The following is a 12833-nucleotide window of genomic DNA, read 5'->3' as shown; positions in this document are numbered from 1 at the left end:
TGCACAGGGCAGCAAAAAAGCTAGCACCGGTCCTGTATATACAATGTGGAAAAAACTGAACTGATAAGGGTGGTTGTCCTGAGGTGAGGTGGCGCCCCTACCCACTGCCTCAGGTTTTTACACCGAATGCAGAAAATGCTCTTCCCTTTCAGACTTTCATAGGCTTTTAGACTGCCCTCCTGAGCTTCTACACAGGCCCCTCCACCACCAGAAGATGTTGTGCCCCTCTCAGTCCCTCGCGCCCCTTACAGAGCGTGCCCCTGTGCCTGGGCTTGCTGCACGCTGCCCTCGGTCCTGAAACGTCCGCCCGACACTTCGCGGCCGCGGCACTGTTGCCGTTGCCTAGGCGACGTTGTTAAAGGCGTTCCCTTTCGACGTCACACTGCTTCGAACCCCCCCCCCCCTCGCGCCCCGCCCCCTCCCTCACCAGGCCGCAGGTGACGTCATGGCCGGTGTAAAGTCCCGGTGCGCGCGGGAGGGGCAGCCAGTGCGGACCTGAGAGGTGGCGGCCGCAGGGCTGACAGAGTGCGAGCGCCGCTCTGCCACTGGGCCGGCGGGGTGGCAGAGACCCTGAGAGCGCGGCCCTCCACTTCACCATGGCCAAACACAACCGGACACCCTCCAGGAACACGGATAGCATCATCGAGGTGAAAAGCAAAGTAAGGCAAACGGACTGCCGCTGTCGCTCCTCTTCTGCCCATTCTCTTCTCCTCTCCCATGCGAGCTCCGTCCTCTTCTGTTTCCTATCGCATCCCCAGCCAGCCCAGCCCTTTCCTCTTTTCCTAGGCTATGCCCCATTCTTTACGTCCCTGTATCTCATTCTAGCCCCTTCCCCTGCACTGTCCCATCCTATATATCCCATGTCCTGTCTGCCATCCCATTTCTTCTCTGCCATCCTATCCTGTCTCCTTTCCACCCTCATTCTTCTCTCCCCACCTCCTACCTATCTTTCCCCTGTTATTCCTCGGGGTTAGATGATGGGGCTCCTCGGCTGCAGCAGCCACAGACATTATTGGTGCACGGTCAGTGTGCGTCCAGCCGTGTGCTCAGAGACGCGAGCCAAAGTGCCGGGGTCTCAGCCGCCAAGACCGTACGAGCTGCTGTCCCAGGGAGGGAGCCCCGAGAGAGGGCAGGGCGCGGAGGCCAGCTCCTCTGCCCCCACGGAGGACGAATCCCGGCCCCTCGGTCCTGCGAGGCTGGGGAATCACTTCTCTGAGGGCAGGAAGCTCGCTGCTGTTCGCTGTGCGGCTCTGGGAAGCTGTGCCGGGGCTTCACCTGGCACGATCGACTCCATTCCTTGGCACAGAGACGGCTTTCTCCCACAGGTTATGCAACGGACCTAGCCTGTCGTCCTAGGAGACTGACAGGTTGCTAAGATCAGGCTCCAAAATATTTGGTGAGAGAGGGGGAGGGAAGGGGGCTGTTGATAAAAAAACAAAAAAAAACTTCTCAGGGTCGTCAAGGGAAACTGATCATAGATTCTCTTTTCAAATGCAATATCAATTTAGTCAATGCGGGACAAAAAATAAAATGCTGATTTCTTTCACGTTCATCTCTGAAAGCAGTGGCTTAGCAATTTGTTTCCACGTGAAGTTTCTAAGAAAACTAAATAGTCATGGGATAGGAGGCGATGGCCTTTTGCGCATTGCAAGATGGTTAAAAAACAGGAACAGAGTAGGATTAAATGGTCTGTTTTCACAATGGAAAAAAGTAAAAAGTGGAGTGCCCCAGGGATCTGTACTTGGACTGCTGCTTTTTAATATATATATACACATATATGATATGGAAAGGGGTACGATGAGTGAGTTGATCAAATTTGCCGATGACACAAAATTATGCAGAGTAGTGAAATCTCAAGCAGATTGTGATGAATTGCAAGAGGTCCTTGTGAGAATGAAAGACTGGGCTTCCAAATGGCAGATTAAATTTAACGTGGACAAGTGCAAAGTGATGCATATAGGGAAAAATAACCCTTGCTGTAGTTACTAGTTACACAATGTTAGGTTCTATCTTAGGAGTTAACACCTCAGCCATCTCTTCTCCAAACTGAACAACCCTAACTTCTTTAGCCTTTCCTCATAGGGCAGCTGTTACATGCCCCTTATCATTTTGGTCTCCCTTCTCTGCACTTTCTCCAGTGCATCCATATCCCATCTTAATAATTCCTAACATTCTGTTTGCTTTTTTGATCAATGCAACATACTGAGCTGGCGATTTCACTGTTATCCACTATGGGGTAGATTTTATAAAAGTATGCTGGATTTTATAAGATACACTCGTAGCCGCGCATATCTTATAAAATCTGGGGTCGGTGCACGCAAGGGGGTGCGAGCCCGGCGCGCGATGCCTGTTCCCTCCCGCCTCCCCTCCCCTTCCCCTCCCTTCCCCTACCTAACCCCCCCCCCCCCCCCGGCCCTATCTAAACCCCCCCTACCTTTGTTGGCAGATTTACGCCTGCCGGAAGCAGGCGTAAATCTGCGCGCGCCAGCAGCTGCTGGCGTGCCATCACCCGACCCGGGGGCTGGTCCGGAGGCCTCAGCCATGCCCCCGGACCCACCCCGAACCGCCCCCTGACCCCGGGCATGCTCCCGAACATGCCCCCCTCCCTGCCCCTTTTACGAAACCCTGGGACTTATGCGCGTTCTGGGGCTGTGCGCGCGCCAGCGGCCTATGCAAAATAGGCACGCCGGCGCGCAGGGCTTTTAAAATCCGGCCCTATGATTCTTAGATCTCTTTCCTGGGTGGTAACTCCTAAGATAGAACCTTACATTGTGTAACATTGTGCAAGGGTTATTTTTCTCTAGCTGCATCACTTTGCATTTGTCCACGTTAAATTTCATCTGCCATTTGGAAGCCCAATCTTCCAGTCTCGCAAGGTCCTCTTGCAATTCATCACAATCCGCTTGAGATTTAACTACTCTGCATAATTTTCTGTCATCCACAAATCTGAACACCACACTCATTGTCCCCCTTTTCAGATCATTTATAAATAAATTAAAAAAGCACCGATCCAAGTACAGATCCCTGAGACACGCCATTGTTTACCTTTTTCCACTGTGAAAACTGACCATTTAATCCTACTCTGTTTCCTGTCTTTTAACTAGCTTGCAATCCACAGAAGGACATCACCTCCTATTCCATGACTTTTTAGTTTTCTTAGAAGCCTCTCATGCAGGACTTTGTCGAATGCCTTCTGAAAATCCAAATACAGCACATCTACCAGTTCACCTTTGTCCACATGTTTATTCACCCTTTCAAAAAAAAAAAATGTAGATTTGTGAGGCAAGACTTCCCTTGGGTAAATCCATGCTGGCTGTGTCCCATCAGACCATGTCTATCTAACTGTTTAGGATTTTATTCTTTATAACAGTTTCCACGATTTTTCCCGGCACTGAAGTCAGGCTCACCAGTCTATCGTTTCCCGGATCACCCCTGGGTCCCTGTTTAAATATCGGGGTCTTTCACTTCTATGACTAATTGAATTGTGGATTGGCACAGGGATCCTTACCCTTTCTCTTGTACAAGGGATGAGCACAGAGATAGTCTTTTACCACCAGAGCCTTTCACCTTGAGGATTGGATAGCTCAGTGGACTGGGATAGTGATACAGAGCTGTCCCTTTCTAGAATTGAATCCTAGACCCCCTTCCCTCTCCCAATCCAGTGACATCTTTGGTTGTGTTCTCTGGTAGGAGATGACCTTGGGGGAAGAATGAGCCTACCATCATGGGGTGATTTTCTAAATTTGGAGCCAAGGAGACGTTTTCAGGATTCAAAGATAATTAGAAAGTGAATCTAATTCACACTACTCACAGTTTCAATCATGCCATGTAAGATGTGACTTTTATACAGCTTTTGTAGATATAATCTCTTACCTGTTCTTAGCCAAAATTTATTTTCAGGAGAAGAATAATTAAATTTGCTCCCTAATGCGAAGTGTTAACTGCTACAGCTACTTGCAGTCAAGTGTAGGACGGCTAATTGTGATGTCATTAGCCATTGTTAAAGCTGCTCTGTTGCTATTGGCTACTGCACAGCTATATTGATGAGCTCTTTGTGATGTACTATGTGCCATTTCTTCAGTGAGAATAGCTCCCATGATGTCAGACTTCTGTGTATCAGCAGAGGATGAAGGGGAAGCTGTGTGAAGAGTTTTACAAAATGGCATTTGGAAATGGAGTGCTAGGTTCTCATTGACCTCTCACTCTCTCTGCTGCAGTTTGATGCCGAGTTTCGACGCTTTGCCATAAAGAGGTCAAGTGCTGGGGGCTTCCAAGACTTCTACCATCTGATTCAGACTGTGCACCAGATCCCTTTTATGGATGTGCTTTTAGGATATACAGATATTCATGGGGATTTACTGCCCATCAACAATGACGACAACTACCACAAGGCATTGTCTTCTGCTAACCCACTGTTGAGGATTATCATCCAGAAGAGAGGTAGGACTAGAATGGGCATGATCATGTGTGTGTACCGTGCTGGGTGGGGCAAGAGGCCCCATCATTTGGCTGTGATGCAGAACCTGCATAGTTCTTCAGGTGAATTTTTGTCTACACTTAAGCCACTACAGAAATCCATGAGTGCAACACACTTAGGGGTAGATTTTAAAAGGTGCACACGGGAGTAGATTTGTTCGCGCAACCTGGCGCGAACAAATCTACTCCCGATTTTATAACATGCGCGCGCTGCTGCACGCATGTTATAAAATACAGGGTCGGTGCGTGCAAGGCTGCACAAAATTGGCAGCCTGCGTGCGCCGAGCCGTGCAGCCATCCTCCGTTCCCTCCGAGGCCGCTCCGAAATCGGAGCGGCTTCGGGCCGGAACCACCCCCGCGGCCCCGCCCTGTAACACCCCCGATGACGTGCCGGCCGCGGCACGCCCCCGACACGCCCCCCAGGAAAGCCCCAGGACTTACACGCGTCCCAGGGCTTGCGCGCGCCGCCGAGCCTATGCAAGATAGGCTCGGCGCGCGCAGGGGGTGGAAGGGGCATCTTTTCAGGGGTTACTCGCGTAACCCTTTGAAAATCTGCCCCTTACTGAATACTTTTCAAGCTTTTTATATATGTTTCCAGCTGATCATGTCTGTAGTACATGTACTGCACACAGGCTTCTCTGTAGGGGAGGATAACCTTCAACCCAGATCCAAACTTGGACAACCAGTAAGCCAATTGTTTATATTTGTATCTTTCTGAAAAGCAATCCTGAGGCTCTTCTGCATTAACTTCATTGAGGCAGGAGTTTCCCTGCTCCATCCTAGTAGTCATGCATTTTCCCACCAGGTCACCTGTGGATAACTGAAAAGAATGCACTGAAAGGCCTCAGGCCTGTATGCCTCTCATTGGCTTTATTTTTGTCTAATTCTTAACCATTTTCTTTTTGGTCAGTGCTGTCATGCTGTAGAAGACCGGAATTTAGGGGGGAAATAAGACATTTATTCTATGCTTTGTAAATAGTTTTATTCTGCACATTTGTAAGTGAGTATAAATAAGATAATTAGGGCTTCTGTTTTTAAGTTTTAATGAATAAACACTGATAAAGCACCCCTGGAGAAAAAAAACTTAAATCGGTGTTTATTGGATAAACATAAGAAAAACACTACTCCCTATCCCTTCCCAGTACGTTCTCAGCCTGTCTCTTTGCTGGGCTAAGGCTGGGGAAATGATGGATATGCTGAATTTCAGAAAACAGTTATTGTATGCCTCGATCTGTTTGTATTTTTAATCTTTATTTAGAGCAAACCAGACAGACTTAATAGCAACCAATTTTACAGTTTACTTTGGTACCAAAAACAAAAATCAATTATTTTACATGAGGCTATAACAAAACACTTAACACATTGTTCAGGTTACAATGGAGAAATATTTTATTTTACTAAATTACAGAAACTGTTGCAGGCTATAATGTTCCAGAATATTTGAATTAATCAGAAAAGGTACTCTGCATTAGTGCCATCAAAAAAACCTTTAACTGAAAATTAAACACTTACATTTTCATTTTATAAATGCCTACAAACAGAAACCATAAAAACAATCCATTGGATTGATTGCAAAAACAGCAAAACTGACTTATTTTAATGTCTGTCTTCATGCACTGTGGGATTTTTTTGCCCTGATTTCCCTAAGAGAAGCCAAATCACAGATCCCTGCATGCAATTAGATGCAATGAGACCTCGGACTGGTTCAGCCTGCTCCTGGTGACCTCTTTAACTGAGCCGGCAATACTGCAATAGCTTCAGGTCATCAGGAATGGGCTGACTCAGTCCTGTTTTTGTCCTATTGCATCTATGGACTTGTATTTCCAGTATCTCCAAGAAAAGCAGAACAACGAGGCCATAGATAATAAGGGGAAAAAGCCAGGATTTGTATTGCTTTTCCTTAATGACCTGGAACTGTGTGGTAGCTCTAGCTGCCCTAGATCTCTTTGCAGTCCCCAAAATAGTCTTCGTATGGAAATGACTTTCTAGGACTTCAGTATGGGCTTTTCTCTAGGGTGCTTAGAACAAGCTTCAGAAAACGCCTCAGAGTTCTGATTTCGTACCAGAGATTCAGTGTGTTTCAGTGACTGTCTAACTCTATCAAAGTCATTCAACAATGCTGATGGCTAGTAGGCCTCTCTCCCCATTACACATTCAGCACAGATTTCTTGATTTCTCTCTCTCTCTGGCTCCATTTGCGCTGCTTTATTTCCAGTACAGACCCCTGATGGTCTAGTTTTAACAAGACCACTATGGATGTGGAGAAGATGCAAATCACACCAATATATAATCAATGTCAAAGCAAAAGGGTGTGTTCAAACAGTTCAATGGTCTGTTAAACTCATATAAGAGTCAGTAAGTGGAAATTTGCAGGTTATATTCAGCAAAATTTAATAAGCCACAATTAAATAGCTATATATGGTAATATATCAAATGTGCTCTGTTTTAATAAGGCCAGAAGCAGGCACCAGTAGTACGCTGGGTTTGCTAGCACCACAGATGTCACAGGGGGGCCAAAGGATTGCAAACAGGCTTATTACCTACTACATAGCTAGCAGGAGTTGTAGAAGCTCTAGCAATGGTGCACTTTGGCACAGTAGATTGGACATAACAGCCCTGGTCCAGATGTACTGGTATGGTCGACGTGCATCATGGACATAAACGGTTCAGGGTCCAGTAGCAGCAACCTGTGGGAATGTAGGACACATCCTTGCTGTATGATTTCTACCCATGGGAACAATTCGCAATCCTCCTAGAACTGGCCATAGTATTTCTCTTGTGTAAAGTTCTGTTTGTGTCCCTTCTTTTCACTTGTGATTTAACCCTTTAAGGTCAGGGTAACTCCTTCTGCCCAAGCTTCCCAGGAAGGGAGCGATCAAAGAAAGCTGAAGCTGGATTTTCAGTGTATGCCCCTCTGCAACTCTCCCCTAGTTTGTCCACACATGGATGGGAGCAGCATAGGTAGACGTTTTCCTTTAGCTGCAGTGATGACAGTCACTGGTTCCGGTCTTGGTATTAGAGGGTTACATTTTACGTTTGTCTTTCCTGGTGATTATGAGCATATGTGTTATCTGTGACATGTCTAATCCAGCTGCTCCTCGCTGCTGCGTCACACGTGGACAGAAAGACCTTTTGTGTTTTGTTCCTTTTTCATAGAAACTCAAATATATACTGTAGGAATGAAAGTATAGTATTTGTGACAGTTGTCTGTTAGGGAACTTTGGTTTTTGTTGAGATTTGAAAACATGGGATTCTTGTGTGGGAGGATCACACTCTGCTCCTGGGTATCACAGCTGAAAACTTGGGATGCTGTCTTCTGAAATCCAGATGGATTTCCCCGGTTGAAAAATGCTGGAGCTAAGCAAAAAGTGATGATGCTTTATATTGGGAAGGAGGTGACATTCAGTGACACAGCACATCCAGCTGTTGCTTTGGACAGGTCTTTGATTCTGAAGTGATTACAAACTACAACCAGTTGGGAGGGATGGCTGAGATATAAAAGTTAATATTCTGAATTGAGTATGTTAATGTTTTCTATCTGTCTACGTTACTTGTGACTGTTAACAACTAAATTGAAGTAAAAAAAAAACTACAACCAGGTTTCTTGGGCTTTCTTAATAAATTTGTGACTAGCTTTTGAGATTCATACTCCTTTCGACGGGTCAGGGCGATCATGATCTTTTCATTGGGTCATTTTGTACTCACCTGAGGTACAAGAGCAGTGTTTCCTAAACCTTTCCTGGAGGCACTCCCAGCCAGTTCGGTTTTTAGGAGTTACACAATGAATATGCATGAGATAGATTTGCATACATTGGAGACCCAGTGTATGCAAATCTATTTCATGCATATTCATTTATCCTGAAAATCAGACTGGTTAAGCGTGCCTCTGAGAGAGAGTTGGGAAACAATGGAATAGAGTATAACTCATAAAAGTAAATGTTGGTCCCTTAAAAAAAAAAAAAGCATCACATTCACGTACAGCTCATTTGTTGACCTACGTATTGAAGTGGACCATCATGGCATGGAATTATAAACTGATCTCATAATGCAGGGCCTTGTGTTTCATACCTCTTGTGTATCCCCTTGTAGGTCATGAAGAGAGAGAAACCCCCAGGGATCACAACAAAAGAGAGAATATATTTGACTCTAAAGTCTTTCTACAGAAAGGAAGAATTTCTGTGGGGAATTGTAAGAGATATAGAACTATTTTGATTGCTCAGTTTCTTAAACGCAATAAACTAGAAATGACATCACAGTGACAGATAGTAGCTGGTATTCAGTGGGGTCTGTGAGGAAGGTGATCAGCTGTAAAGAAAAGGAGGTAACATTACTCCTGTATAAAGCCGTACTGAGACTTCCTCTAGATAAGGATGTAGAGCAGGGGTGGCCAACTCCAGTCCTCAAGAGCCGCAATTAGGCCTGGTTTTCTGGATATCCACAATGAATATGCATCAGTAGATTTGCATACTAATAGAGGCAATGCATGCAAATTTATGCCATGCATATTCATTGTGGATATCCTGAAAACCAGACCTGTTTGTGGCTCTTGAGGACTGAAATTGGCCAACCCCTGATGTAGAGGTTTAGTCACCTCAGCATCAGAAATATGAGACTGAGAGTGCCTAAGAAAGAAAAATAGCTGAGGTAAGAGGATTAGAAGAGTCAGCATATTAGAAAGAAGCCTGGATTTAAGCATAGATGAAATAGGTTGCCTAGGGCTCCAGACTTTGAAGGCACCAAATACTTGGGCTGAAGAGAAGTCTGCTCGCACTTGCTTAAAAGCCTTGATCTCTGATCTCTGAGGGGACCCCTCCCATTCTCTGCCAATGAGTGCCAAAATCTTACATCCAGCCTGACTGGAAGGGCTAGAAATGTTTACATTCCTCAGCTAAACTGGAGGCTAAGGGGTTTCTGATAAGAACGTTTGCACTGGTAAGTATGTAAGACCTCAGCCTGTTGAGGATATGTACACTAGGCATGAACTCAGGGTCATAGTTTGAAGATGGATCAGTGAATCACCTGAAGAAGTACTCTTCACACTCTGAAATAGCCCGGTATCTGCTTTAAATCCAGGCAACATGGACAGAGGATTCCAAGGATAACCTAGGCATTCACTAGCTACAGTGATGCAAGCAGGAAACTCAACAATGGGCATCTCATACTGTCAAAATGGAGAGTCTTTGACAGAATTATGTACAGAAAATGCTGTTTCCCTCTACTTATATACTTATAGCTAGTTTCCCTTTTTTTCCTGGTTTCCCATTTCTTTGTTGGCCCAGCAGTTTCTCCTTCTCCTTTGGGTTTCCAGCTCAATCAGAACTGCATTCTACTGGGCTCCAGTGTCATGAGCCATCATTTGCATCTACCTGGGGAGTATCCCCTTATTTTTATATCCTGCTCCCCAACTTTGGATTTTGCAGCAGCTGTCCAAGAGGCAAAAATTGTACTTCCCTCTGAAATCTGGTTAACATGGACCCTAAGTCTAATCACAAGACTTTGCTGTTGACTCCCACCCTGTAGGGATGGTGATTGCTGCCTTTGTAGCTTCTCCAGCCCCAGCCAGGCTGGAGAGCAGAAGCCTTTCCAGGGAATTGAACTTGGGTCTTCCATATGGCACTGCACAGAACTCGCCACTGAGCCACTGGGATGACCCTGTTCCTATTTTTTTTTTTTTTTTTTAATACCACAGATAAATTATATAATAGTTAAATACAGTCAGAAAGGAAGCTTTACTTTTATCTGTACTTTGTCTGGAAAATAAGAAAAATGGATGTACATGCCTGAAGGCCACGACTGAAAGATATTTTCAAGATAAAACCAAAATAAAAAATGGAATATAGAGCATAAGGAGCCCCATGTTGGGTCACACCAAAGGTCCACCATGCCTAACATCCTGTCTCTAACTGTAGCCAGTTTTGATCACTAGGAAGTATACAGCCAGTCCCAAAGGGCAGATCCATTCCTTGTTGCTCACTCCCAGGGACAAGCAGTGGCTTTCCCAAATCTATCTAGCTAACAATTGTTTATGGGCTTTTCCTCTGAGGAACTTGTCCAAACTCCTTTTAAACTCAGCTATACTAGATGTTTTGACAGATTTTGGCAATGTATTCCACAGCTTGATTGTGTGTTGAGTGCAGAAGTACTTTATCCAATTTGTTTCAAATCTTCTGGCATGTTCTTAAGTCTTAGTGCTTTGAAAGGGTAAATAATGGTCCCCTATTTACATGTTGCACACTACTAATTTTTTACATCTCTATCAAATCCCCTATCAGTTGTCTCTTCTTCAAGCTCAAGAGTTCTAATCTGTTTAGCCTTTCTTCATAAGGGAGCCACTCCATCCCCTTTATCATTTTCTTTACCTTTTCTAGTTCCTCTGTCTGTTTTGAGATGGGGTGATCAGAACTGCACACAGTACTCAAGGTACAGTTGTACCATAGATCTATACAGAGGCTTATGATATTCTCCATTTTTTATTCTCTATTCCTATCCAAATAATTCCTAACATTCTATTTGCTTTCTAACCGCTACCACACACTGAGCTAAGGATTTCAATGTATTGTCCTCAGTGACTCAAAGATCCCTTTCTTGGGTGTTTACTCCTAATACAGAACCCAATATTGCCTACCTATAACTGGGATTCTTTTCCCCTCTGTGCATCACTTTGCATTTGTCCACATTAAATTTCAGCTGCCACTTAGATACCCAGTTCTTCAGTCTGGTAAAGTCCTTCTGCAGTTCCTCACAGCTTGCTTGTGTTTTAACTTTGAGTAATTTTCTGTCATCTGCAAATTTGACCACCTCACTTGTAGCTCCCTTTTGCAGATCATTTATGTAAATATTAAATAGTACCAGTTCCAGTACAGATCCCTGGGGCACCCCGCCATTATCTCTCTCCATTAGCCTGTTTAATCAGTTAGTATTTTATAGTCTGTCTCTTCATCTTGGCCAAGCGGGTAGTAGTGTATCCCACTATTGTACTCTTTCCCATTGCACATGGAATTTCTATCCACGAAGATGGCAAGGTGCGTTTTTTTTCTTGCAGAACTTTTATCCTGCTCGACTCTACTATCCATATCATAGAGTGCCTCCCCTCCACCAGTTTGGTCTGCCCTGTCACTTCAACACAGCTTGGGTTCTGCAATTACATTGTGATGTTGGTTATCCTTTTTCTTCACCGGGTCTCCCAGATGCCAATTATGTCTAGATTGTCATATAGTGACATAAATTCTAATGCTCCAATTTTACTTTTTAGACTTTAGGCATTTGCTTATAGGTAATTAAAAGTGTGTTTTGTATTTCTGTTGATACCCTGCTTACTATTAGCAGTTGCGGCAGCTAATTTGGAAGCATTTGTGTTTGCTCTATATTTAAATCCACATGAGCCACTTCAGCCCTTACCACAAGCTCTCTATCGGGATATTCTAACGTTCCTATTTTGACAGTATCTTTAGCAGATACCTCACTTTGAAACATGGACATGACTGTCAGCTTTCCCCAGGGATCTCATTTAAAAGCTGCACCAAAAGTAAAAAAGAAATGTTGAGAAAAGTAAAATGTTCTGATTTATTTTAAGGAGCAGATACATTGATTCTTTTATTTAAATATCTACACTAGAGAGAGAAAAAAAATGAAAGGTGGAAAAAAATACATTTTGAGTCCAATTATTTTAATTAAAATAACATTGAAAAATACAGGTGCAGAAGTGTATAAACAAGCTCCGAACACTATGAGCTTTTCCTGATATTGGATATGGGCACTTGCAACTGTTTGTAGCCCAAAGATGATGCACTGTTGTTCCCTGGCATGGAACTGTGCAAATAAAATGCTAACCCATTGCTATCACAGATGCATTCCACCAGATTTCTTTCCACAGACAGAGATATATAGACACATACGCAGACATATACACATATACAAAATAATAGACACACAGATAGACACCATTTAACATTTTGTCTTATGGTTGATTTTTATTTATTTATTTATTTATTTATTTATTTATTTATTTGATTTTTTTATTTATGCATTTATTTATTTATTTATTTATTTATTTATAGACATGTGATATTCCATGTTTCACCAAGAATGACCTCAAGATGGAGTACAATCAATTAACATTTTTTTTTCTATTTTGTAATTTTTAGGATCTACATTGTAATTCCTGCTTGGAGGTTATGATGTCTTAAATGTCCTGTCTTTTTGGCTATAGAGTCTTTTATACGGTTAATCTCATGTTCTATATCAGTGGTTCCCACATGTGACATTTAAAATCACTGCGAGGACTGGGGATCGGGGAGAAGTGGAAGGGGAGAGTTTCCTTATTAGTTTGATGGGTGGTATGGGGGCCTGGCCCTTTT

The 12833-nt window shown here is 43.9% G+C and overlaps 1 protein-coding gene across 4 annotated transcripts in view; it reads left to right on the top strand.

The window, feature by feature from the left end:
• Window positions 1-465: 465 nt before the first annotated feature.
• PARD6A (par-6 family cell polarity regulator alpha) overlaps window positions 466-12833 on the top strand; it is a 201255-nt gene continuing 188887 nt past the window's right edge. For all 4 annotated transcript variants that reach the window (XM_029608839.1, XM_029608838.1, XM_029608837.1 and 1 more), the window contains exons 1-2: window positions 466-659; window positions 4218-4440. In XM_029608839.1, the coding sequence (XP_029464699.1) occupies window positions 597-659; window positions 4218-4440 (286 nt within the window). In that variant the 5' untranslated portion in view covers window positions 466-596. The remainder of the gene's footprint in view (window positions 660-4217; window positions 4441-12833) is intronic.

The sequence above is a fragment of the Rhinatrema bivittatum genome, chromosome 7 (genome assembly GCF_901001135.1).
Source record: "Rhinatrema bivittatum chromosome 7, aRhiBiv1.1, whole genome shotgun sequence".
Lineage (NCBI taxonomy): Eukaryota > Metazoa > Chordata > Amphibia > Gymnophiona > Rhinatrematidae > Rhinatrema > Rhinatrema bivittatum.
This window is presented reverse-complemented; position numbering and strand designations above follow the sequence as displayed.